Source organism: Durio zibethinus, chromosome 22 (assembly GCF_047325235.1).
Source record: "Durio zibethinus cultivar Kanyao isolate XHJ-2024 chromosome 22, ASM4732523v1, whole genome shotgun sequence".
Classification (NCBI taxonomy): Eukaryota; Viridiplantae; Streptophyta; class Magnoliopsida; order Malvales; family Malvaceae; genus Durio; species Durio zibethinus.
This window is the reverse complement of record NC_143183.1, coordinates 1,243,179-1,267,680: the sequence shown is the minus strand read 5'-3', so window position 1 is coordinate 1,267,680 and position 24,502 is coordinate 1,243,179. Positions and strand designations below refer to the sequence as shown.

Below are 24,502 nucleotides of genomic sequence, written 5' to 3'. Positions count from 1 at the left end.
TTTATTATGATATATATGCAAAATTAACGATGGGATTTTTATGTTTTATTGTCAGTATTAATAGTGTGATGCATTTTTTTATGGTATAGTAAAAAATAAAAAGTTAATTAACAAAAGTGAAACATGTGTGACAAAATTTCGAATTAAAAAACTTCTTTATTATAGTGTAAATGATTATAAACAATTCAAGAGCGTGTTTCGTGTGGATAAATAATTATAAACAATTAAAGAAAGTTGTGAACTTTCCTTGGAAAGAGGTATTAGTTTGAATTTGGATAATCATCAAAGCAGTTAGGACCCATTTACATTGGTATGGTTCCTTTATAATTTCAAAGCACCATAACACGTACGCTGTGCCATTCATAAGAAAAACCTCACATTTATTTCTAGCACATGATTTTCTCCATTTATCAGTGAATTCTCTCACTTCATGATTATATTTTTGAAGACTTCTAAATATTGAACAAGGAAGGTTATTTTTTTTGGGAGTGGGTGACGTGACTCTCTAAATATGTCTTATTTAGATGACTCCATTGTGTTGACTTTGATCAAGTTAACTGGTAACCAATTAATTTAGGCATAAAAGGATTAATTTTTTTAATCATTTGGATTCAAATTGAACAAGTTTCATTTATTAGCTTTTTTAATAATTAAATCAGATTTAATCAAATTCAAATCATCTACACCAGCTTTATATATGCCATCAGAAAATCTAATATAACCCCAATGGTTACATTATAAAAACATCTTAACGAATGAAATAATCAGGTTAAAACCAAGAAACACGAGCAAGCATTCCATTCCATCCCTGGCCGTTTCAGCCTCTGCTGCAGTGGGAAAGGAATCAGGATCCCAGGGTCCCGAAAGAGATAAAGGCATGTGACAACGAAATGAAGATAGAAAAAAACAAAAGTAGAACTGTTGGCCCGACTTTGCTAAAATCAGAAACCAAACGACCGTACATATATTATAATACATTTGTTCTCTCTCCTGGGTCTCTGCATTGCATATTTGCATATATTTGTTCTAATATACGGATACCACAAATCTGCCTGTGATTGCGAATCTCTCACTGGCATCGACTATGATTCTGGGATCTCTTTCTCTTGCTAGGGAATAAAAAAATAAAAAATAATTTAAAATCATGATATTTGATTTAATTTAGATTATTTTTTTAATTTGAATTAAATTTAAATATTAAATATTTTTATTATATTCAAATAAAATTTTAAATTAAAATAAAAAAATTGAATCAAATCAAATTTTATATTAATAGAATTTAATTTGAATCGGATCGATTTAAAAAAAAAAAAGAGATAAATTCAAATTCATATTATCTAAAAAAATTGAATATAGTCTGATTCAAAAAATTATTACTCCCACCTCTCGCCCTCCTTCTTGGAAGTTTCCTGTGGCAATGACAAGGCATGGGAAAATGAATATATACCAACAGTTTTCTGGATGCATTATTAATTATTGGCTGGCCACATCCCCTAGGATTAATTTTTGTGGTTCTTCGAAAATTGATGGAGAAGTATATAATTTATCTCTTCTTTTAGTTGTCTATATTCCATAGTTTGATTCAGCAGCATGTGGTATGCATATGGGTGGAGTGGGACATATCCATTGCTGTCTCTGTTGAAATTTGCCTTTGGGAAGAAATAAAAGTCTATCTCAATGAATAGAAATTTAGAATGTCGTATTGATAATCCTTATCCCTAACCCTAATAGCATTTATGAAGAGTTTCAGTCACCAACTGCCAATCTTTTTTGAATTTTCTTTTTTAAAAGGAATGCATGTTTATTTTTGAGTTAAATACTAAAAATTTTTAAAACATTTTGGTTTGGTTCGACTTTTAATTTCAATTATTAAAGTTTAAATTTTGATAGTTTTAAATATAAAAAATTGGAATTTATTAATCTCTCATTTTGATTTTTAGGGATTTTGTCGCCTAATAGGTAATATATATACACTCCAAACCCCATATATGTATAGGTGAGTGCCTCATTCCTTTTTCCTTAATTTATGAAAATGAAGCATGTGGAGTACGTTCACATGCACAAAAAATATAGTAATTCAGTTGCTTAACATCTTGAAATTGAAAGTGAATCATGTGGTGGACATTTCCGCCCATAGGTCACCATCACCATCAACACCCTGACGTAAATTAATGATTTTGAAACTTGAATTTTGTGTTTCAATTTTCGAATATATATATTTTGACAAAATTTATGAGATCATTTGATATGGTTATAAGTCATATTTTATGTGAATCGACCTGAAAATGAGAAGCAAAATTAAAGATGGGTTTTCAAGTGCTCCATTGAATCAAAACACAAGGGTAGTTTTGCATGAGTATTGAGTAGTAGCTTGAGTTTGTTTTCAAATCATTTAATTTGTGATTTGCATTCTAGATCATTAACAAATACACTATTTTTTTATATAAGAAAAACACAGCTTGAAGCTATACAATGAAATGGGTGCAGATGCTAAAATTACAAGAGTTTGCTGTAGTTGATATTCTTTCAGTACCTTAGGGTTTTTGTGTTTGTAGAAGAAGGTCTCAAATGGTTGAGGCTTTTTGAGTGACCGTTATTATTTAAACAAATACTCATCAAATTTGAATATAACGATAAAAATAATTTTAAAATTTTTATTAAAAGTATTTATATTAAAAATTAATCAATTTTTATTTAAAATTTATATAATTTATGTAACAAGATTTTTTAATTTATCAATTTTGATTTTGATTTTTAATTTATATTAAATAGTTTTTAATAATAAATTTCACAAACTTCATTTAAAAAATTTTATATAAATTTGTCCCCTGAACGATCCTAAAGCATTAATCCTCCCAAAGGGAAATATGGAAGGAACATTGCTTATATATTTACGTTAGTAGCATATATAAATAACTTATATTTTATGCTTTACCTTTTTATAATTATAAAAAGAAAAAAAAGTTATATATATATATATATATCCATCTAATACATTTATTTCAAGTACTTACATAATATATAAGTTTTTAAAATATTTATTATAACCCAGAAAAATTTTAAATGTTAATTAGTAATCAGAATTGGTTAAAGGCTTAAATCTGTTACTATTTTTTTATAATTTTGATAGAGGTTAAAATATAGGTTGACAGTGCCATTCCTTTCGATATCCTTCCAATTTGACATTCTGATTAATTATATTATAAACGAGTCCATCAATTTGATGGTATTTAACCTATTATTAATTAGTATCGATTATTCTTTAAATTAATTGATATATTATTAAAATTAACGGTAAAAGATTACGAATTTGATAGAGCTTAGATGCGTAATATCCTCTTAATCAATTATGTAGATGGGTAAAATGTTTAATTAAGAGTGGATTATAAACTTCAAAAAAAAAAAAAAAAACTATCATTAATTAGCTGTTGAATAGGTGTCAATCAGGTTCCTTTATACCCAATAAGAACTTCCAAGTCGAGGCTCAAAGTAATACCAAACTGCCAACCTAATTTTGTATGGATTGAGCCAGATCCATCTCACTTTCTGATTTCCTTAAATATGACTACCATCTTATATTTGTTGGGCTTTAATCTACGATAATTGGGCACAAGCCCAATTGAAATTTCAAAATATGCAGTCTCGATAGCAATAGATAGTCTTTTCAAAAACCCGAGATTGGGTTTCATCGTGTTCTAGTCATTTTTTGTTAGAATTTTTTTTCTAGATTTAAATTCGAATTATTTTAGATTATTTTTTAAATTTGAATTGATTATGGGTATGAATTTTTTTTAGTTTTGTCACGTTGGAATTTAAGTTATTATGATTTGAATTTTCTCGAATTTATATTTATGTATTTTTTTAGTTTTCAAGATCGAGTTGAGTTACTTACCATTAGTCCCTCAATTCCCAGATTCATACTCAAAACGGTAAATAGATTCTATCATTTAAGTGTTCTTCAATTTTGATTTTCGTTTTCGTGATATTTCAAACTCTACGAATAATAAATAACCTTTATATATGAAAGCGTCAAGTAACCTACCATGTTCCTTGGCGTTTCAAGAAAATGGACCTAACAAGAAACAAGTGAGTAATTGAGCCTAGTTATATTTCCCTCTTGTTTATTTATATGGAAACGTAAATCAACATATCTGCCTTTGTTCACAAGCCTTGTTTCAGATGAATTGACTTAAGGAAGAAGCCACTCAATCTGAGCAATGATTCTACACCTCATATTGTCTGTTTGGTAGAGGAGAGAGTATGGACATAGAGAAATGAAAAAGCTAATGTTTCCCACTTGCTATAGGTCATGCATGTCCCCTTGCTTAATCATAAAGGTGGTTGAAACCAAGCCTAAAAGTAGTTTAGATGGCATTATCACCATAGCTTGGCAATGCATCAATAATTCTAGTAGATCAACATTTCCATCTAAATAATCCAACTCTAATATATATACTCATGGATTATGAATCTTTTGAAGATGAAAATATTTTCATTTGATGTTCTAATGTAAAAGCATATTAAACAGGATTACAAGACACTATCAGCACATCAAATTGAAAGTGATAAGACTTATTTTGCTCATGCTCTTCATATCTATGGCGTCCAACGTATATCTAACAAACATGAGTATGAAAGTCCAACCCTCAAATATATATAAAAAAAGAAAAAGGTAGAAAAAAATTGAACATACTTATCCAACAAACATGAGTATTAAAACCCGAACCTCGAACGCATGAGAAAAGTTAGAAAAAGTTTTAACAAATTTGTGTTGGACACGTATTAGTATATATTCGACATTCACCTTCGAGTTCAAATAACATAAGATAAGGCTACCTAGGGCAATGATATCCACAAGGTTTTGCTTAAGACTAATTCAACTGCAAAATAATTAGAGAAAGCTATTGAGCCTAACTTTGCTATCATATCACCATTCAGCCGCCGCAATTGATCATGAAATGTAATAGTAGCTTAATGAGACTTCTTGGAATGCTTCCTATGATTTAATTCCCTCCATATGTCATAAATATGGACATTCAAGCCATGAAAAGATATCTGCCAATGATTTGAATATATGGTGAATATAATTATTACGAGCAAACATCCAATAAAGAATTAAAGATAGTTGCAGAACTTTACTCTCCCACTAATTTGTTCATTATGTCATAGCATCTAGATCTATTGATTCATTATTAGATATTGATTTAAAGAGTTGTTATTAATTTTTTTTATTTATATGTAATTAACCACTTAATTGACTCATCTCATTTAAAAAAAAATCTTAAATTTGACTCAAATACCTTTAAAAAGTAAATTTAATGTCTACTAAATTAGAACTAGATTTAGAAGTACGATTACGTGTGAGAAAGATTATAGCATCCTCATAATACCCATCAACAAATAATATCAGCTTGATTTCATATTATCTAGAAGCCTTAAATCTTTCCAAATAATTAATTATTAAAAATTATTTTTAATCAACTTCAATACTTTTGACAAAAAATTAAGAAAATTTCTTCACTTCAAGAATATATAAGAAAATTATTGTTTCTCTTTGCAAAGGCAATATTAAAAAAAATTCCGTGAAAGAACAAAAAAAATTAATACCTCAACTTTTTCTTGAGATTTCTTTTCTTATTTTATTTTTTTAAAAAAGGATTAATGTCTTTATTCAAGAAAAATTGATACTTTCAATTTTTTTTCAAAAATATTTTTTAAAATTTTTATTTTCAAGAAAAATTGATACTTTCAACTTTTCTTTAAAAACGTTTCTCGTGAAATATATTTTTTAAAAAAATATTATTTTCTAATTAAAATTGATATTTTTAACTTTTTTTAAAAATCTCTTTTTTATTATTGAAGTTTTTTAAGAAAAATTGATACTTTAACTTTTTCTCATAAAATTTTTTGAAAATTTTTATTTTTAAGAAAAATTAATTCTTTAACTTTTTTTGAAAATTTGAAATTATTTTTATTTTTATTATTATTTTTTAAAACAAAGATTTACTAAAATAATAATTAAGTAAATAAACAAAATAACACAAGAAATTCCAAATAAGTCTTGGCTCAGCTTGCCTAAAAAAAACTTGGCTACAAGAGTAAATTAGGCTTGGTGGCCCTTTTTTTGTTAATCTAAAATGCTTAAACAGGTTGATAGTTTTTTTTTTTTTTTTAGATTTTGGTGCATCATCGACATCATCGATGTCATAAGTTGCCACCATCAATATCTTTTTTGTTTTTTGCTTTTTTATTTCTTCAACCTTAAAATTTTAGTTAAGAATCATGCACCTAAAACCCTATTATTTAATCGTTATTGTTCTGCCGATGTGATCTTGCACCTGAAACTCTACTCTTTGATCATAATCATTTTGTCGATGTGAGTCATAACAGAATCATGCACCTAAAACTCTACTCTTTGATCGCCACCATTCTACGAATGTTTTACTACTCTTGAAACCCTAAAACCTTATTGTTTGATCACCGTTGCTCCAATGTAAGTCACAACCACCACTTTACCACTACATTTTTTACTACTTATTATGATTGATTTTAGGTTGATGGTAGATTGTATATTGAGTTTCGAGTATTCTGGATTTTGGGTATTTTGTGGGTGATTAATTTTTGATAGTGGATGTTTGGGCTACCGGACACGCCCATTTCAGTGGTGGTAAGATTAGGCACAGTTTGGTGGAGAAAAAAACAAAAATAAGATGGAGCTATTAGTAGTTGTTGGGTTTTGCTTTGTATTTTTCACTCTGTGTTTTTCGCTCTCAAACTAGGGTTTAAATAACATGATGAAGATTTAATTCAAAAAAATTGAGCATCCTATTCCCTATAATCTAAAATTTGAGTTTTAAAAAAAAGTACTGAAGTTTTAAACATTTAATCCGATACTTCAAATTTTAAACACAAAACCTTATCATTTGATTTATTATTTATTATTTATTTTTCTGCAAAGTTCTAATAGAAGCAAAACAATTACAAATAGTGATGGCAACACGTTGGGTTAGGGCGGGTTTTTGCTTGCGCTGAACCCGACCCGAAATTGTTTTTATTTTTTAATACCTGAATTCGATCCGATATTATATAAATCGTATATAATCTGACTTGAATTAATAAAATATTATTTTTTAAATATAAATATATAATTATATATAAATAAAGAATTAAAAAAATAATTAAAAATTTTTTTTAATATAATACAGGTCAAGTTGAGTTTGCCTAAAACTCAAACTCAACCTGACCTCGATTTCTGTTTTTTTAGTAATACTCGACCTGATCCGATCCGAAATTCGATTTTAAAAAAAAAAAATCGATCATATGAGATCGGATCGGATTAAAACTTGTTGTATTCGGATCGAATTGTAAATCTTAATTACAAATAACCTTGTTTGATTCAAAATATAATCTAGACCTAAAATTCAAATGTTAGATCCAAATAAAAATAAATTGAATCCAAAGCTCAAGTCAAATTAACTCGAAATTCGATGATAACACATGTCTACAATACTAATTGAAGAAGCCTTCAATACTTTGTTGAAAACTTCCTCGAACTAAGAGCAAGTCCGTGATCTCTTAAATTAAGGCCTTCAATTTCATCAATAAGTTGAAAATTTCTTACCAGTCATCTCTTAAAAAATATCAATTAATTAGTCTAAATTTCACATATTTATGCTGTTTCTGGATATACAAATTTGACCTTTGTTGATATGTATGATTTCGAGCTCACTGAAATTGTCTTCTTCGAGGATCAGTTGCTGCTAATTTTATTGCTTATTTCGAATTATTTTAGAAGCTTCTTTGTTTGATTTGTATGAGCTTTTGCTGTGATAACACTGACGTTTGCATGAAAAAATACATCTCATTATATAATGCCTTAGAGAATTAAATTATCAATGAAAAACATTATCTCATTACGCGAATGTCGATTCTAAGAAGTCATGTGGTTCATTAGGGTATGGACGAAATAAACAGTATTTTTTCCCTTCGGTCAATGACGAAATAAATAGTATTCAATAATCAATTCATACTCCTTTTACAAAATAAGCAATCAATTTGCAAGAAATTCGATTTTTGGAATTAGTCAGTAATAAAATTATTCGAAAAGAAAATTAAATAACACTACAAAGGTTCAAATTTTCAGTGACACTTTTTTTAATGTTTTGTATTATTTATAAGCGTCATTAAAAAATTTATAAATTTATAAATTTATAAAAAATGGCAATCAAAATATCAATTATATGCTTATAGTAAAAATTAACGATATTTTTTTATAAAATATCGTTACATTAACTGTATTTGTATTTGAAAAATATCATTATATTAACCCTCCGACCATACAAAAAAAATTCATGGTTCTTTTCCTTGATCAATCTGTCCAGAAGCAAAAGAAAAGATGAACCATTTTCCACAAATCCTTTATCCATTAACAGAAGATAACCTAGCAGTTTCAAGCTTCTCGTGTTTGTAATTGTTATTTCATATCAAGTTCGACAATGTCATAACCAGAAAACTGTTTAATATCAATGAATTTTTATTGATGAATTTTTTTCGATAATTATCGATAAATTACAAATGATTCATAGCATAAAAAATTATTATAAATTTATTGACTAATATTAACACGGAAAACAATAATTTGTTTACTGTACTGAATTATGATGAATAGACTAAAACCAACTCTGATGTTGACTTTGATTAATTCCAATGACGGCGTGCTAAGCAGACTCTTCCCCGAAACCAGAAACGGCGCATGATTTTCATCATTGTCATCCTGGAACTTGCTTGTCTTTATGAACATTTCCTTCCTTTTTTTTTTTTTTTTTGTTTGACCATGACCATAACATTATTTCATGAAATTATCCTAACCCTAAATCCACGATCCCAAACCTATATCTTTACAGTTAATCATCCATGCTTTCATATATCATTTCTTAAAAGTAAAAGAGAAAAAAAAAAGGCAAAAAAAAAAAAGGAAATAAAGCAAGAAAAAAAAAAAGGTGTCATTGATAAATGCTATATCTGGATACATAGATGCTTAAAAAGAAAAGCACAAATAATGCATAGATTATTTTAATATTTTTATAAATGCGGATGACGATTCAGATCAAGTTCCCAACAAACTTTACCTAATGTTGTATTTGCCAAACAATTATATGATTATTTCCATCGCATTACCAGTTCATAGTTTGTGCATATTTTTTTGTATTAAACTTTATATTATATACTCAATCAATTATTATTTTATTTTATATGCCTACCCACCTGCCGGCTGCTGGTGGACTTAATCCAACGGCTATTCATCTTATTTTTCTTTCCTCAACCTTTCTGCCCCAACTCAACTTAGTAAAATAATATTAAACATTTTTCTTAGTAAAATAATATTAGACATTTTCCTATTAAGTGTTATTATATGGTAATTTCTAGTATCAAAATTCATGAAGTGATTATAAATTTATTTTCTAGAAATCCCATCCCTTTTATAAATGTTTTAAAATTAATTATTGAATTTATATATGCCAAATATTACTTGCTTTTAGAGTTGTTGATAATTTGATTTTAATCGAATTAATCGATATAATCAATTTAATTTAATTAATTAATTAACTATCAAATTAATTTTGTTTGGTTATGAAAAATAATTTTAGAATAATTTTAGTTTTTAATTAATTCGATTTGAAAATCGAATTAACCAAATGATTTTATTTAATTTATTTCATATATGAAAAAATAAAATTTTTTAAAAAATTTAACTTAATATATTTTATTATTTGATTAATTAAAAAAATTAATCGAACTGAATGAATTAATTTTAATAAATTAAATTTTAAAATTAAATAATTTAATTTAATTAATAAAAATAATTTAATATTAAATAATTTAATTCAAAATTAATCAAATTAATCAAAAAAATTAACCGAATAAATACCTCTACTTACATCTAAGTCTAATTAATGAGCTGTAAAATTATAGAGGGTGTTGGCAAAGTGGACTATAGCAATTTGATCACATTTTTTGCAAATAGTATTGTACATAAATTCTTACCTAGTAAACATGGGGCCCAATCAAAAGCATTATCTTTTCTTAAGCTAAGACCAAAAACCAAGCAACAAAATAATATTTAAAAAAATTGAAAAAAGAAAGTCAAAAACCAACAAACCCTACCCCCAGCCCCATATGTTTCATGTATATTTTGTCCAAATATATAAATTACGTATTGTATTATTATTTCTTTTATTATTATTTTTTTTTAGATGTAAAAGGCCAATCTTTATCTTGAATCAACTACTGCTATTCCTTCTTCTTCAATCAAAAGGCCACAAAAAACCTACCAAATTTCATCTTCCATTAACCCAAATATCTCTGTTACAGAAATTCTTCGAAAGTTTTCTTTTTCTGATATTGTTTTGTCTTCCATGGCTGTTTCTCCTCAAGTTTTCCCGCCAAGAAAGCGGCGGCCATCGGCGGGAGCTTTCATTTCTCCGAAATTGACGGACTTAAACCTGGTACAATCTCTTCTTTCTTTGTCTCAAGAAATCTCTTCCCTTAAACCTCTTCAATGTCTTTTAAAAAGGAACTCCCTTTCCATCATAAACAAATCCAAGCTTCTCGCAATCTTATTCGAAGAGCTGCTTCGAAATCCTGTTTATAATTTCTTCTCTCCTTCAACTCTCCTATGCTTTGAAGAAATGTACATAGTTTTACAGAGAATTAAAACCCTGATCGAAGATTGTTCCAATGGAAGCAATATGTGGCTGCTTATGCAAATCCAACCTTTGGCTAACAGTTTCCACGAACTCACCCTCGAGCTGTCGACTCTCCTCGATATTTTCCCTGTCAAAGAAGTGGATTTGAGTCAAGACGTTGAAGAACTCGTTGGTTTGGTAAGAAAACAGTGCGCCCAATCCAAACCTTTGGTAGATCCAAGAGACGAGTTTCTCAGGCTAGAAGTTTTTGCCATGCTTGATCGGATTAAACAAGAGATCGTCCCTGATCATTTAAAGCTCAAACAGATTGTCGAGAGTTTAGGATTACGAGACAATTCAAGTTGCAGAGAAGAAATCGAAAGTCTCCAAGAAGAAATTCAGAACCAAATCAATGAAAAATCCAAATCAGATATTGTTTCTTTGATCGGTCTCGTTCGTTACGCTAAATGTGTTTTGTTTGGATCGTCAACGACGAAGAAATTAGACCATCACCGACGAAAATCAATGTCGGATATTACAATCCCAGCGGACTTTCGGTGTCCGATAAGCCTCGAGTTGATGCGGGACCCAGTTGTCGTGGCATCGGGACAGACGTACGATCGGGAGTCAATAAACCTGTGGATTGAATCTGGACACAACACGTGTCCTAAGACAGGTCAGACCCTGGCCCACACCAACCTCATCCCAAACCGCGCTTTGAGGAATCTTATAGCCATGTGGTGCCGTGAACAAAGAATTCCGTTTGAAACCGCGGGAAGTAACGATAAAGTTAACGGCGTTAAAGCCGCTAAAGCCGCATTGGGAGCTACGAAAATGACGGTTTCCTTTTTGGTCAACAAGCTTTCGGTTTCACCATCCATGGAGGCGGCTAACGGCGTCATTTACGAGCTTCGTGCCCTCTCTAAAACTGACTCGGACAGCCGAGCCTGCATTGCCGAAGCTGGAGCAATTCCCATCCTCGTCAGACATTTAGGTTCGGATATAGGTTCCGAGCACCCAAACCTCCAAGTCAACGCCGTTACCACGATTCTTAATCTTTCCATCTTAGAGGCAAACAAAACGAGGATCATGGAAACTGACGGAGCTTTAAACGGTGTTATCGAAGTATTACGTTCGGGTGCCACATGGGAAGCCAAAGGAAATGCGGCGGCTACAATATTCAGCTTATCAGGTGTACAGGCGTACAGGAAAAGGCTAGGGAAGAAGACACGTGTCATCAAAGGATTGATGGATTTGGCCAAAGACGGTCCCACGAATTCCAAAAGGGATGCCCTCGTGGCAATTTTGAATTTGGCCGGAGATAGGGAGACCGTTGGGAGGTTACTCGAAGGAGGGGTGATAGAGATGGTGAGCGGAGTCATTAACGCTCTACCGGAAGAAGCTGTGACGATACTCGAGGGGGTGGTAAGGAGAGGCGGATTGGCGGCGATTGCGGCGGCATATAATACAATTAAAAAACTGGGTGTTATTTTGAGGGAAGGATCGGATAATGCGAGAGAAAGCGCGGCGGCTACTTTGGTTACTATATGTAGAAAAGGGGGATCGGAGGTTGTGGCGGAGTTGGCAGCGATTCCAGGGATCGAAAGGATTATATGGGAAGTGATGGGGACAGGTACCCTGAGAGCGAGACGAAAGGCGGCGACGCTGCTGAGGATTCTTCGGAGATGGGCTGCTGGGTTGGATATTAATAATGTTGTGGATAATTCAATTATGATGACCACGAGCACGACAGTGAGTACATCCAGAATAGTATTGCCAGCATAATTGATGATATTTGTTTCATTCAATTTTTTTTTTTTTTTTTAAGATGGCTATGTAAATGTTGGATTGCAATTAAATTGTGTCAAATCTCACAAGTGAAAGATCATTCTTTGATGGTTCGTGAATCTTGGTTTCACTGATTCTCACAAATTCTTTTTTTGTTGCTACCATGGTCATCAATGTTTTCAGGCTTTGCTTCGAGACAATCTCAAATTGCAGCAACTTGTATTTCTTGATGTAACAATTAGAGACAGGGATCATCAATGGAAAAAGGAAAGAAAGGGACAAATAAAATGAATATCCGCAAAGTTGCAAAGAAATGTCAAATTGGCTAAAAATAAATTGAAATGTAAAAAAAATTAAATGAAATGTCACTCTCAAATTATCCAAAAATCTAGTAATATGAAACCTGTGGACAAGGAAACCAACAACTTGGGTTGTTTGAGTTTCAAGGCAAAATGTCAAAGCTTGGTATTGCCTTCTCCACTGGCCTTCTAAATCTCTTCTTCGTAAATTTCATCCAAAGAAAAGAACCTCATTCTACAGTCTAATAATGGGATTGAATAAATTTGGCTGCTTCATCACAGTAACATTCATATTCGCCATGCTCATATCTCTGGCCTTCTGGGCCAAGGTCAAACTCTTGGATGGTTTTTTTCAAGCTTCCTGTATTAGGTTACTGACTTTTCACAGTTTTATTTTATGTCCATTAAATTCAATGTATTAATTCATTCTTTTTGTTCGACTGCCGTCAAATTTTGACCCAATACATTTTTTTAGTCCTGGCATGGCCCAATAACTTCTGCTTGGGACATATGGTCGAAACATTTATGGGTTGCTCCAGCATTTAGCAGAGGAAGAATTGCTTTAGGCCTAAATCTCTATCCATTTCTCGTTTTATGAAGCCCAACTACATGGGAAATGATTCCTGCTAGCAAATCTCCGTTTGACGCACATAAAATACCAACAGGTAAAAGGATAACCAACCTAAACTTATTCTTTGTCCTTGGTTAAGATACCAACAGGGTACCAAATTACCAATAACTACAAAATGTTCTAGGCAGGACAAGAAATCACTAGGTCCTCACTCTAATTGATGAGATATTGGACACATCTACAAGACTATTGGTTATGTTACTCTTGTCAGTGACCAGTTGGCCAAACCTCAACCTGCATTATAGGGAACCCTTCTGTCTGAATCCCATACAGGCTATGAGCTTTTAGTTTTTACTTATAAACCTGTTCCAAGTGACAATTAAGTCTGCTAACAACATATAATTATATCCAATCCAGTCTACTGACTCCAAATCTGTCGGTGATAGAAGACGGATGAACATTTGTCATACTGTGTAAAAACCGTACTGCCAAACTTTAAGAAATTTCTCATGATGCTTTTGGACACAACACATCAGCAAAAGCTTCATTGCCAGGACAATCTTCAGTTGCAGTCGTTTCATTTTGCTACTTAAGAATGACCAGAATTCGTACAATGATGGGATAAGCATCACAAAGTTGATAACCCAATTGCCACCATTTTCTTCTCAATCCGTCTACCCGGGACTAGATAATGAATATGAAGGCCCATTACTACTTGAGAGAGAATTCATGTGCATCGGGCTCTTTCTGTCTGACTCGCAATTTTGTCCTTTTAAGGTCTAATGATAATGAGATCCACCCCGAGATAAAGGTTGCATGGTCTTAAAGAGATACATTTACCTAAAGTTTAGGTCCTAAACACCCTGTAAGGCCTAACAAATCAATGAGTTTCCAGTTCCAGTAAAATTAATGTATCCAATTGGTTGGGCTTTCAAATCCATCAGAAGAATTAAGCGTTCGAGGCTCTGAAATGGGCTTTATTTAGGCCTTAACGACTCTTTGCACTGAAACAGAAAGAGTAATCAGTAGCAGAATTATTTGTTAGGTATTTGCAAATCTGGATTGATTGATCATAGAATTATTATCTGCATTTCCAAAAGCTCTTTTTTTAAATTTCCTGTCTTTTTGTTTCGATTGCTCAAAAGCTGAAAGCAAAGTGCTACCAATGGGGGGAAAAGCATTGATGAAATAGTCTATCTATAAGTGTGTATTACACCAGCAAGCAAATGCAATAGCAGATAAAAGCTGAATATGAAGCTGCCCTTGTCCTTTCCTAAGCCTAAACTTCATTTCCAGTTTAGAATGCTGGTGAAATAAAGGAGGTTTGTCGAGTCATTCTAAGGGCCTGCATGTGAGCCACGTCGATGGAACATATGGAAAAATCATGGAAAACCGCTGATTTTAGCCATGGTACGAAAAACATAGATGCTGGGGCCTGTACGAAAAAAAAAAACAGGTTTAAGTTGCAGAGGAATCACATTTGTTTAAGAAGCAAACAAAACAGTAATGATGATAAGATACAAAAATTTCATCTTGGTTTGGTGATTAAGCGTCATAGCCAGCAAAAGCCAGTTACCATCTGGCCCCATTGTTTTTTTCCTTTAGGCCAACTTTTTTCTCCTGTCGTGGACCCCATCTTTCTCCATTTTCAATTACTCTCCTGTTTTTATACAGCTTCCACTCTTCAGTCAGTCCCATATCAAGGAGACTGATCGAGAGTTTACGTTCAAATACATTTTCATTGCTTTCACTTTCTGAACGCTTGCTTTTTTCATTCAAAGAGAGAATTTTGATGGGAAATTACAGGTTTAGGTTATCTGATATGATGCCCAATGCCTGGTTTAACAAGCTGAAAGACATGGGGAGAGCTAGAAACCATAGCAATACTAATCCTTCCAGGAAAAAAAAACACCAGATATCTTCTGCTTCAGCAACAACACAGCCATCAAAAATAAAGCAACCCCACCAATTTTATCCAAGAAAGTCTTATTACTTCACTAGAGAGCTTATCCCAAGTGATAAATTCTATGTTTCTCCTACAAACACCAAATCTCCGGATCCCCGTTTCCCTGACCCACCAAGAAAATCTTCTAAACAACGATCTAGAAAGAGAAATATCAGGTCGTCACCCGAGCTTGTTACTTCCTCTGTTTCTGCCAGTTGTAGCTGCCGTGCCACACTCTGGACTAAGGCTGATTCTTCACCAGAATACTCAGCTTCTTTCTCTTCTTTGTCCTCTTCTGATGATAGCTCTTCAGACCAAAAACTTTGTGAGTCTTTACCACAAGAATTCAGGTCTGACTGTATTCTTACTACTGAATCATTCGATAACATGGTATCCTGGTCACGTCCTTGTACCTGTAAAGTCATGAATTCTAAAGCGAATGATACTGCTGTCGATGCTGATAACAAGTCTTTTGTTAAGAAATTCGACAAGTTAGATGAGTTCGACAAATTGTCTGAGCTTGAACTCCCTCGGATCATAACCAAGCCGGTAATATTCAACGATACGGTAAAGGATATAAAGAAGAAAGAACAGAACCGTGAACCAACCAAGTATAGAAGGAATTCAACTAAATTTCAGGAAAAAAATGCTCATTGTTCACTTTCTGTCAAGGTTGTCGAGGAAGAGAGACCTACAGTGAAAGAGAACAACAAGAACATCAGTCCTGTTAGGAAATTTTCTGTCAATTCTCCTGGTATAAGGCTTAGAACAAATTCTCCAAAAATAGCAAGCAGAAGAATTCAGGGTCATGCTCGAAAAAGCGTGTCATCAAGTTCAAGCTCGAGATCAAGGAGGAGTCTGTCTGATAGTTTTGCTGTGGTGAAGTCGTCGTGTGATCCTCAGAGAGACTTCAGGGAGTCAATGGTGGAGATGATTATGGAGAATAACATCAGGGCATCAAAGGACTTGGAAGATTTACTTGCCTGTTATCTTTCCCTGAATTCTGATGAATATCATGACCTTATCATTAAGGTTTTCAAGCAAATCTGGTCTGATATGAATGATGTCCAGATGAAATAATTTCCTCCCAAATATAATAATCTCCTTCTCTTTCTTTTTTAGTCTTCATTATTATCCCATCATTTTATGATTTTCTTGTCATTTTCTCTTTTCAAAGTAAATACTACTAGTTCTTCCTTCTTAGATCAATCAATTACATATCAATTTACAGGCTTTTCCTTCTTTCCTGAGAATAAAAACATTTGGCCAAAGAGAAAAAGGAAAAGGAGGAAAGAGAAAATTTTGGCAGGGTATCTTAGTGTGCAGCTGATGACAACAGAATCCATTGAAGACACGCTTCTTATTTTAGTGCTTGAATAATTTAACATTTCTAATTTGTCCTATAATCAAGATCTTTTGCAGTAAAATTTTGCCAGACAGTGGGGACTCCCAACAAGAAAAAGAAAAGTCTATGATATTGCAACTTTCAAGCCTGATATATAAAAGGACCAGCTTCTTTGTTAGTTTTTATTACTTTGATACCTTTTTCTATTATTTTGATTTTTTTCTCATATTTCATATTTTTGGTTTTTTATAGACCAACCTTGAGGAATGGAATGCGTGTTTTATAAACCAAAAGGACAGAAATTTTGGTTGAATGAATAAATCAGTAACCGATTTGAGAATGGTGTGCAAAACCATACACAATATATATATATATATATATATATAGAAATTTTGGTTGAAAGAATAAATCAGTAAACAATTTGAGAATGGTGTGCAAAATTATACAATATATATATATATGATTCTATGAATATGAATTATATGTAAAAGGGTCCCTCGATCTGACAATTTCTGACAGTTTCTTCCATTACCTTCAGGTTTTCTCTTCCAAAACAAGATACTCTTTTAAGTACAGAGTTCAAATTTTTTTAATCTTTTTTCACAATTCCAATGCTAAGATATATATATATATATATATATGTCTCCTTCTCCAGGCAAGATATCCAGCTTTCCCACATCCAGAGAAACAGTACATTGTAAGAATTTTGAAAGGGTGAAATTCAAATTTCTGCACTGTGAAACTCAGAGGCTTTTGTTGTTGGACAACTTAGGCTTAGAACGTTGCCTAAAGTTGAAAATTGATCTATATCAGTTAGGGTTTTTATAATTTTTATACAATAATTTTTTTATTATTAAAATGCAACTTCTTAAAAAGAAAGTTAAAGTTACATTGACTATTACAAAAGCACACATGTTCACTTTTCAAAAAAAAAAAAAAAGCAAATAATTTTTTCCTTCTTTTTAGTTTTTTTTATCAATCAAATAAAAATAAAATATTAAATGATGGGATTCGAATTCTTACCTTACTTTTTTTTTAATTTTATTGTCAAGAACACGAAAACAATGACTTGGAAAGATGATCAGTTGAGACCCATTGATCATGATCAAGGGTTCAGATTGTCTAAAAAACTCTTTTTCTTTTATACAATTGAATGTTTTTTTATTATCAAGTGATTAATTCAATAGATTAAAATTATTTTTTTTTAAAAAAAATTTTTTAATTCGAATTCTGTCAATGATCGTTTGTTGAAATTATCTTAAATGCACGATCTGTAAATCATTTATCTTAGATTATTAAATACGATATATCTTGATTTAAAAAATTAAATAAAATTTTGATAACCAAAAAATAAATTGAATGCTTTTGATTTGTGACAATAACAGGTTTTTACCATTCCTTTCTTTTTTTAATTTGTGAAAAGAAAGCATGTTGTTTCTTTCGGTTTCACCTACCCTATAAAATCAAAAAATTATACATTTTCATAATAGGGTTTGTTCTATTAATCCCTAACTTTGCGGTTCCTAATACTTTTTCTAACTAAAGTTTCGAATTATGCATTGACTTAATGACTTTCACCACTAATAATTATGTATAGTCTTTCAAATCTAACCACTTTTATATTCAATGAATCTCATTCGCCAACAAGAAACAATCACCAAAGGGGATGAGTCATTGTTTTATAATCGTTAAAAAGAGGTTTTCAAACTTTAAATCTCATTCTTTTTTTATTGAATCAGCTCAATATTACAATGCTTTTGTTGCAGAAAATTTTTTCCAGGTTTCTTAATTTCTTTGTTTATGCTAAATGCAAAACTCTTTTCAAGAGAGAATCCGATTTTTTTTCGAATGAATATTCAATTAAACATACGAATATATAAAATTTATAATAAAATAAAATTTTTAAATGAATCTTTGATTATATGATATGAATATATAAATTTTATGACGGAATAATTGGGAAATTAGTATAAACATGCTGAATTCAAGCAACTTCGGGGTGTGTCGGCGAGCAGAGTCAAAGAAGGAGATCAAAGACCAGACGACCAACATTAATCCGCAGATTCTGGATGTTGCCAAGACGTTGCACTTCTAATCGTTCATTGTATCTGCATGCTATGAGACTATTTTCTACCCTACAAAAATATTATATCCGAGCAAACGAAGGGTTATGTACCCTACAAAGTTACAAGGGTAGGGTAGGTTTGGAACTTGGAAGGTTAATATTATTCGAAAAACAATGCCCCTACCAACTGCTGCACGTGTGTGACTTGTACTTTGCCCATTACTTACACGCCCAATTTGACTTTGTCCTGTTCTATCATCAGATACCCATCTTTGCCTTCTAAAAAAATCAAAATAACAGTGTCAGGCTGATTCAAGTTCCTGTTCGATGCATATAAATAGATATTTGAGTTTATATTTAATATATTATTAATATATTATCAATGAATTAAATAATTTTATTTTATTAATAAATTAAATTAAATGATATTATTTGATTAATAAATAATTTTTTTAAAAAAATTAAAATTTTATATATTTATTTTAAAAATAAATATTTATTTATTAATAAAATAATATCATTGATAATCTATAAACAAATATTTTGCATACAAATTTTAAGAGATATACGCATCAATTTGAACTTTGTTAATATTCATCTGTCCAGTTTGATAAAGACATTTAATTAAATTTTATAATATAAATATAATATAAATATAATATAATTTAAAATTTTAATAATAATTATATAAATTTAATAAAATAAAAAATATATTTTAAATTTATATAATAATATAAATTATGATACATAATTTTTATATAAAATATAATATAAATATATAATTATTAATATTTTAAACGATAATCAATCCTACATTTAATGTTGACAAAAAATAAAATATTAAATTGGATTTAAGTGCACGAGTGGGGGACAAAAATCTTTGGGAATCTAGGATGGGAAAAGAGAGTCATTGTGGATTGTACACAGCAAAGAGCAGATGGATGAGAGGTAGTATTTCGCTGACTCTCATGTGCCTTTGTCTCTATTATTCATATTTCTACTACGTCCTCTCTCTGTCTCTCCAAATCTTGCCAATGCAAACGACGAAACCTATACAAAATAAAGACGAAATTACTTACAACATTATACAAAATTTGCTTTCCAAACCCACCCATCATATTTTTCTTGCTATACACTCTCAAACTCTTTTCTTTTTTTCTCTCAGGCAACAACGCCACACTAAAATTTTGCTTTTAGTTAGAGGTAATGATGAATCAGGTTGTTCATTCAAGCAGGTTGGTTGGGTTGGGTTTAAGTTAAAATTTTTAGCTGTAGATTCAACAATATTTTTATTTAAAATTTAATTGTTTTACTAATACAAATATTTAAACATTTTACTATTAAATATTAGTACTGATTATATGCATGTTGATCAAAATTTTTAAAATTGTATATTTAAAAGGATTTAAATATGTAATGTCAATAAATTAAAATTAAAGATTAAAAAAAATGTGGAAATGATGAGCAAGTGGTTTCGGGCCCGACCGCCATTAAAATTGTAGATATATATTAATTGAGGTAGACTTTTTGGCAAAGTAAAAATCGATCTGTGACAGTTTGATATGAATATGATAGCAATGTGACTAACAAAATCTTCTGGGGATTATTTGGGTGGGGATTTTCTCTTCACCCTATCGTACAAGTTACATAATTTATATATTTAATGATTGTTGATGAATGATGCATGTAATTGAATTTCTTATATAAAAGAAATTACAGACTGAATCTAAAAAAAAAATATGAGTAATGAAATTTGAACTATAAATTAAATTGTTGATTGATGATGGATGCATTTTAACCTAAATGTATAGTTTGTAATCTTTAGTTGTTAAATCATTAGATTTAGGCGGGGCCTTCAAACATTGACATCTTAACTAAAAAAAAAAAATCTGAAATATCAACTGCCAAGGCCATGTGATGCAATAGCATGATCATTTCACCAATTCGACAACAAACCAACCTATATGAATTATCCTATTAAGTTCAACAAAATCCAAGACGATAATCATTTTACGAAAAAGTTACAAATAATATTTTTCTTTTTCGAAAAAGTTTAAATAGTACTCTTATCATATTCATACTAATTCGTAATTGCATGTTTTGCATGGAAATTATCAGGGTACAATTTCATTCACAAAAATCAAACAATAGGATAGGCTTTTTTATTCAAAAATCAAGCTATACATATAGTAGAACAAGACTTTGGTATATGAATTAAATTATTTTTTCCATACCTTTCCCCTTCCAACAGTACATTATTCAATCCATTTCTCAAAACCTCAAAATTTCCACACCAAGATTTCATGTGATAAATTTGTCTATGAGAGTTTGAATGTATAAATGTAAATTCCTCAAAATCATGGAGAGATTTTTAACGTAAAAATAGAATAAAAGAAAACAATAACTAGAGCAATGAAGAATTGATCTGCTAAGGAGATTGTTTTGTAAGTTGTTTTTTTATAAGTGCGATTTATATTTAAAGATGACCACTTGAGCTCCATGGATAAAGAGGATTGGGATCCACAGAGTTCTGGCTCATATATAATTCGCCCCGAAACACATTTGAATTCTCCCAGGCTCCATTCCTATCGCCCAAAAAAAAAAAAAAAAAGCATGTCTTAGGCTTTTATTTAATTTCTTTTGGCTCATATGTACAAATTGCATGATATTTAATTTCATCACCCATAATTTATATAAGGTTAGTTTCCTTTTTTTTTTCTTTTTTTTTTTACAAAGGAACATACCTTGAGGATAAAAGAATTAAGGTATTATAAGCACTGAATTTTGAATATTAGATTTTTTGTATACCACTTTTTAAAAATAATTGAATAGACAATCTAAACTAAGTTCTAATTTCATGGAAGTGCATAGATTTTATTTCTACGTAGATGTATTTGATATTCTCATTTGACAAAAACACATATAAACAATTTCGATTATCAGTTAAATCAAAGTTTTTTCTTTATTTTTTTAATATATTAAAGTCTTACTATTGAATCTCTAACAGAGAAACATAACATATATACATTACGAATATTTAATTCAATGATAGATGCATTTTTTTTTTCCCAAAGTTGACAGAAACAAGAACCAAGTTATAAAGGTTTTTACCATATGATTAAGAGCCTTTCTAGTACAAACTTATCTAAAAGATAGCAAAGGGTATTAATCAACCCGGTGTGTTAGGCTAGTTTACTGTCAAAACTCAAAAGCTTTTGCCACTGACTGTTGTATAAAGGATTTGATTAGCTAGAATTGGAACATAAATAAGCAACAAAGTTACCAAATACTACATATAAAAAACAAAGTAACTTTAACCTAAAAAGCAAACAGAAAAGAGAGAGAGAGAGAGAAAGAATTGAAATTACTTGCCTCAAGTTGTTGTCCAACAGTGACAATAATGGTGTCTGGAGCAGCATCAAAAGTTAAAATTCGTGGCCCAGATTTGACAGAAAATTCGCAATGCTTGGTTGGGAGGTGGAGGCTTAAAGTATAATCACGAGAATGGTTGTTTTCTTCTTCATTTAGATGTGGGTTTTGGTCTGTGATCTTATCATGCTCGTAATTGTACTTGTATATGCTCAAAAGGGACTCCCCTCTTTGCAATCTCTTCCTTGGTTGCTTGCTTACATTTTCAACCAAAACCTTCAGCAATTCTTCCGCAATTTCTTCAAGTTTGCTCGCTAGTTTCTCCATCTTTTCACTATTTAAAAGTGGAGGAAACAAATTAAACAATTGATAAATACTATACAAAAACATTGAAACACATGTCAAACATCGTTATATGCATACATAGTTTCAATGAATTTTTGAACAAATTTAATAGGCTGACTCTAGTTTATCAGTTTTTTAACCCCATTTGTGAATACGGAAAACGAAATATATATAAATATTATCAGCTAAAAATTTATATAAAAGTATATATATATATGTGTGTGTGTGTGTGTGAATTTGGCAGGAAAATCAGTTTTTTTTTAAATGATTTATACTGCCAATTAAATCATTGTGTAGTTTGTTAATGGAGTATTTAATTATGCTTTCAAAACAATTCATATAGCTTTATTATTATTATTATTATTTACAAATGAGGTTAAACGGCCGCAATAGTATAGAAAGAAAACAGGATTCTAAGTTAGGCCCAAGTAAATTATATATATATTTTTCTAAACTAAGCCCAAGTAACTTAAGTGTGCAGTTTCTAATAAACCAGAAGGCCCAAAAAGCCCAATAAATAAACAATAATACTTTTTTGTCTGTTGAAGGAGCTGGATAGGATCATTTGGTTTATATCAAAATGATTGGATAAAATATTTGAGTTTAAATTTGATTTAAAATTTATTATTTAAAATTTGATTAAATCTCAATTAATTTTTAATTTTTAAATTTTAAGCCGGTTTAAAATAAAAATTAAATTATTTAAATTTATTTAATTATATTCATTTAATAAAAATAAATTTTATTTTCATATTCGATTTTAAATTTAATTTTAAACTCAATTTTATTTTCAAATTCAAACTTTGAAATATATATAAAAAATATAATATAATATTTTATTAAAATAATAAAATATATTAAAATTAAAAAACTGATTAAATTCGTTAATTATTGAAGTCCTTATATATATATAAATATATATAATAAAATAATATTTTTATTAAAATAATAATAATATATTAAAATTTAAAATTCAATTAAATTTGTTAGTTGTTGGAGTTTGATACTGAAATTTTTAAATTTAATTTATTTCATAAGTTGAACTCAATAAATTAAATTAAATAAACTTAAATTCAATATAATAACAATTAATTAAATTTTAATTTTATTCAAATCAAAATCTAAATAATTTAAGAGCATTAATGTGTGGTTTATATACTTACCTGAAACTCTGATATAATTGAGGGCCGATATATTGACGTGCCCACTCCAACCTCTCGTCTTTGCAACGGACCCATACAATCTCCTCCCTCTTTCCCGCCGTGTATCTTCTAAATCCAGTATCTTTCTCTTCCAACACTACGAACACTGTAGCCGCCTCTTTCACCAACGCCTTCAACTCCTCCTCCCCCGTATTATCAATCCCATGCCACCCGATCCCCACCACCCCAAACTCCCGCGCCGATCGCATGAACCGTTCCACCGAATCAGTCTCTCTTAAGGCGACCGATTTGAAATCGATTTTCTCAGGTGGGCATTGGTGGTGGAGGGCCTGGGACACGGGTAGCGTGAGGTCGGGGATATGTAACGATTTCTCGAGAAAGTCGGTTAAGCTTTCGTTGGCAGCGGAGCGTGATCCGGTGGAGGTTAGGGTAGGTGATGGAGGTGGGGCCTTGATGTTAAGCTGGCTCATAGAGCGTATGATAGCCATGGAGGCGTCGAAGAAGAAGAAGAAATGAAGAAAAGGAGGGTTCGGTTTTGGCATTAAGAAAGAAGTTGGCACAATGTCTGTTTGTTGCACTTGACACGTGTAAGCTTTTGACTGCCATGGTGGAATTTTGATTCATCTGATTTGCCACGTCATCACAGGCCTTACTTTTTGCTTTGGGCCTTTACTTGGGTTTTGGGCTTTTTACTGTACTAACTCATGAAAGCAATTAAGGATTCTAATCCTTTTTTTCATATTTCTTTCCAATTTCCCCGCTCTTTCACTATTACTCCAATAGGATCAACTTTCTTTTGGGGCAAAGGAAATCAAGAGGCAATTATAGGTGATTTATGCGTAAAGGCAAACCAAGTCTTATGCTCTCATAATAAGATTTCAGGTTTATAATTTCTAAAAAATATTTTTCCATTAAAATTTTTATATA

General features: G+C 30.8%; 3 protein-coding genes across 3 annotated transcripts; 2 read left to right on the top strand and 1 right to left on the bottom strand.

Moving 5' to 3' along the window:
* The first annotated feature begins 10,220 nt into the window (after window positions 1-10,220).
* Window positions 10,221-12,592, top strand: SAUR21 (ARM repeat superfamily protein). The gene has a single exon (XM_022905675.2). The coding sequence runs from the start codon at window positions 10,416-10,418 to the stop codon at window positions 12,468-12,470; it is 2,055 nt and encodes a 684-aa protein (XP_022761410.1). The 5' UTR covers window positions 10,221-10,415; the 3' UTR covers window positions 12,471-12,592.
* A 1,906-nt stretch (window positions 12,593-14,498) lies between these two features.
* LOC111307207 (uncharacterized) lies at window positions 14,499-16,491 on the top strand. The gene has a single exon (XM_022905221.2). It carries the CDS (start codon window positions 15,136-15,138, stop codon window positions 16,366-16,368), a length of 1,233 nt encoding a protein of 410 aa, XP_022760956.1. The 5' UTR covers window positions 14,499-15,135; the 3' UTR covers window positions 16,369-16,491.
* A 4,426-nt stretch (window positions 16,492-20,917) lies between these two features.
* On the bottom strand, window positions 20,918-24,254 carry LOC111307205 (uncharacterized). Its single transcript, XM_022905219.2, has 3 exons — window positions 23,576-24,254; window positions 22,071-22,401; window positions 20,918-21,283 (listed from the first exon to the last, which is right to left on the bottom strand). Exons 1-3 carry the CDS (start codon window positions 24,115-24,117, stop codon window positions 21,056-21,058), a joined length of 1,101 nt encoding a protein of 366 aa, XP_022760954.1. The 5' UTR covers window positions 24,118-24,254; the 3' UTR covers window positions 20,918-21,055.
* Between the last annotated feature and the right edge of the window lie 248 nt (window positions 24,255-24,502).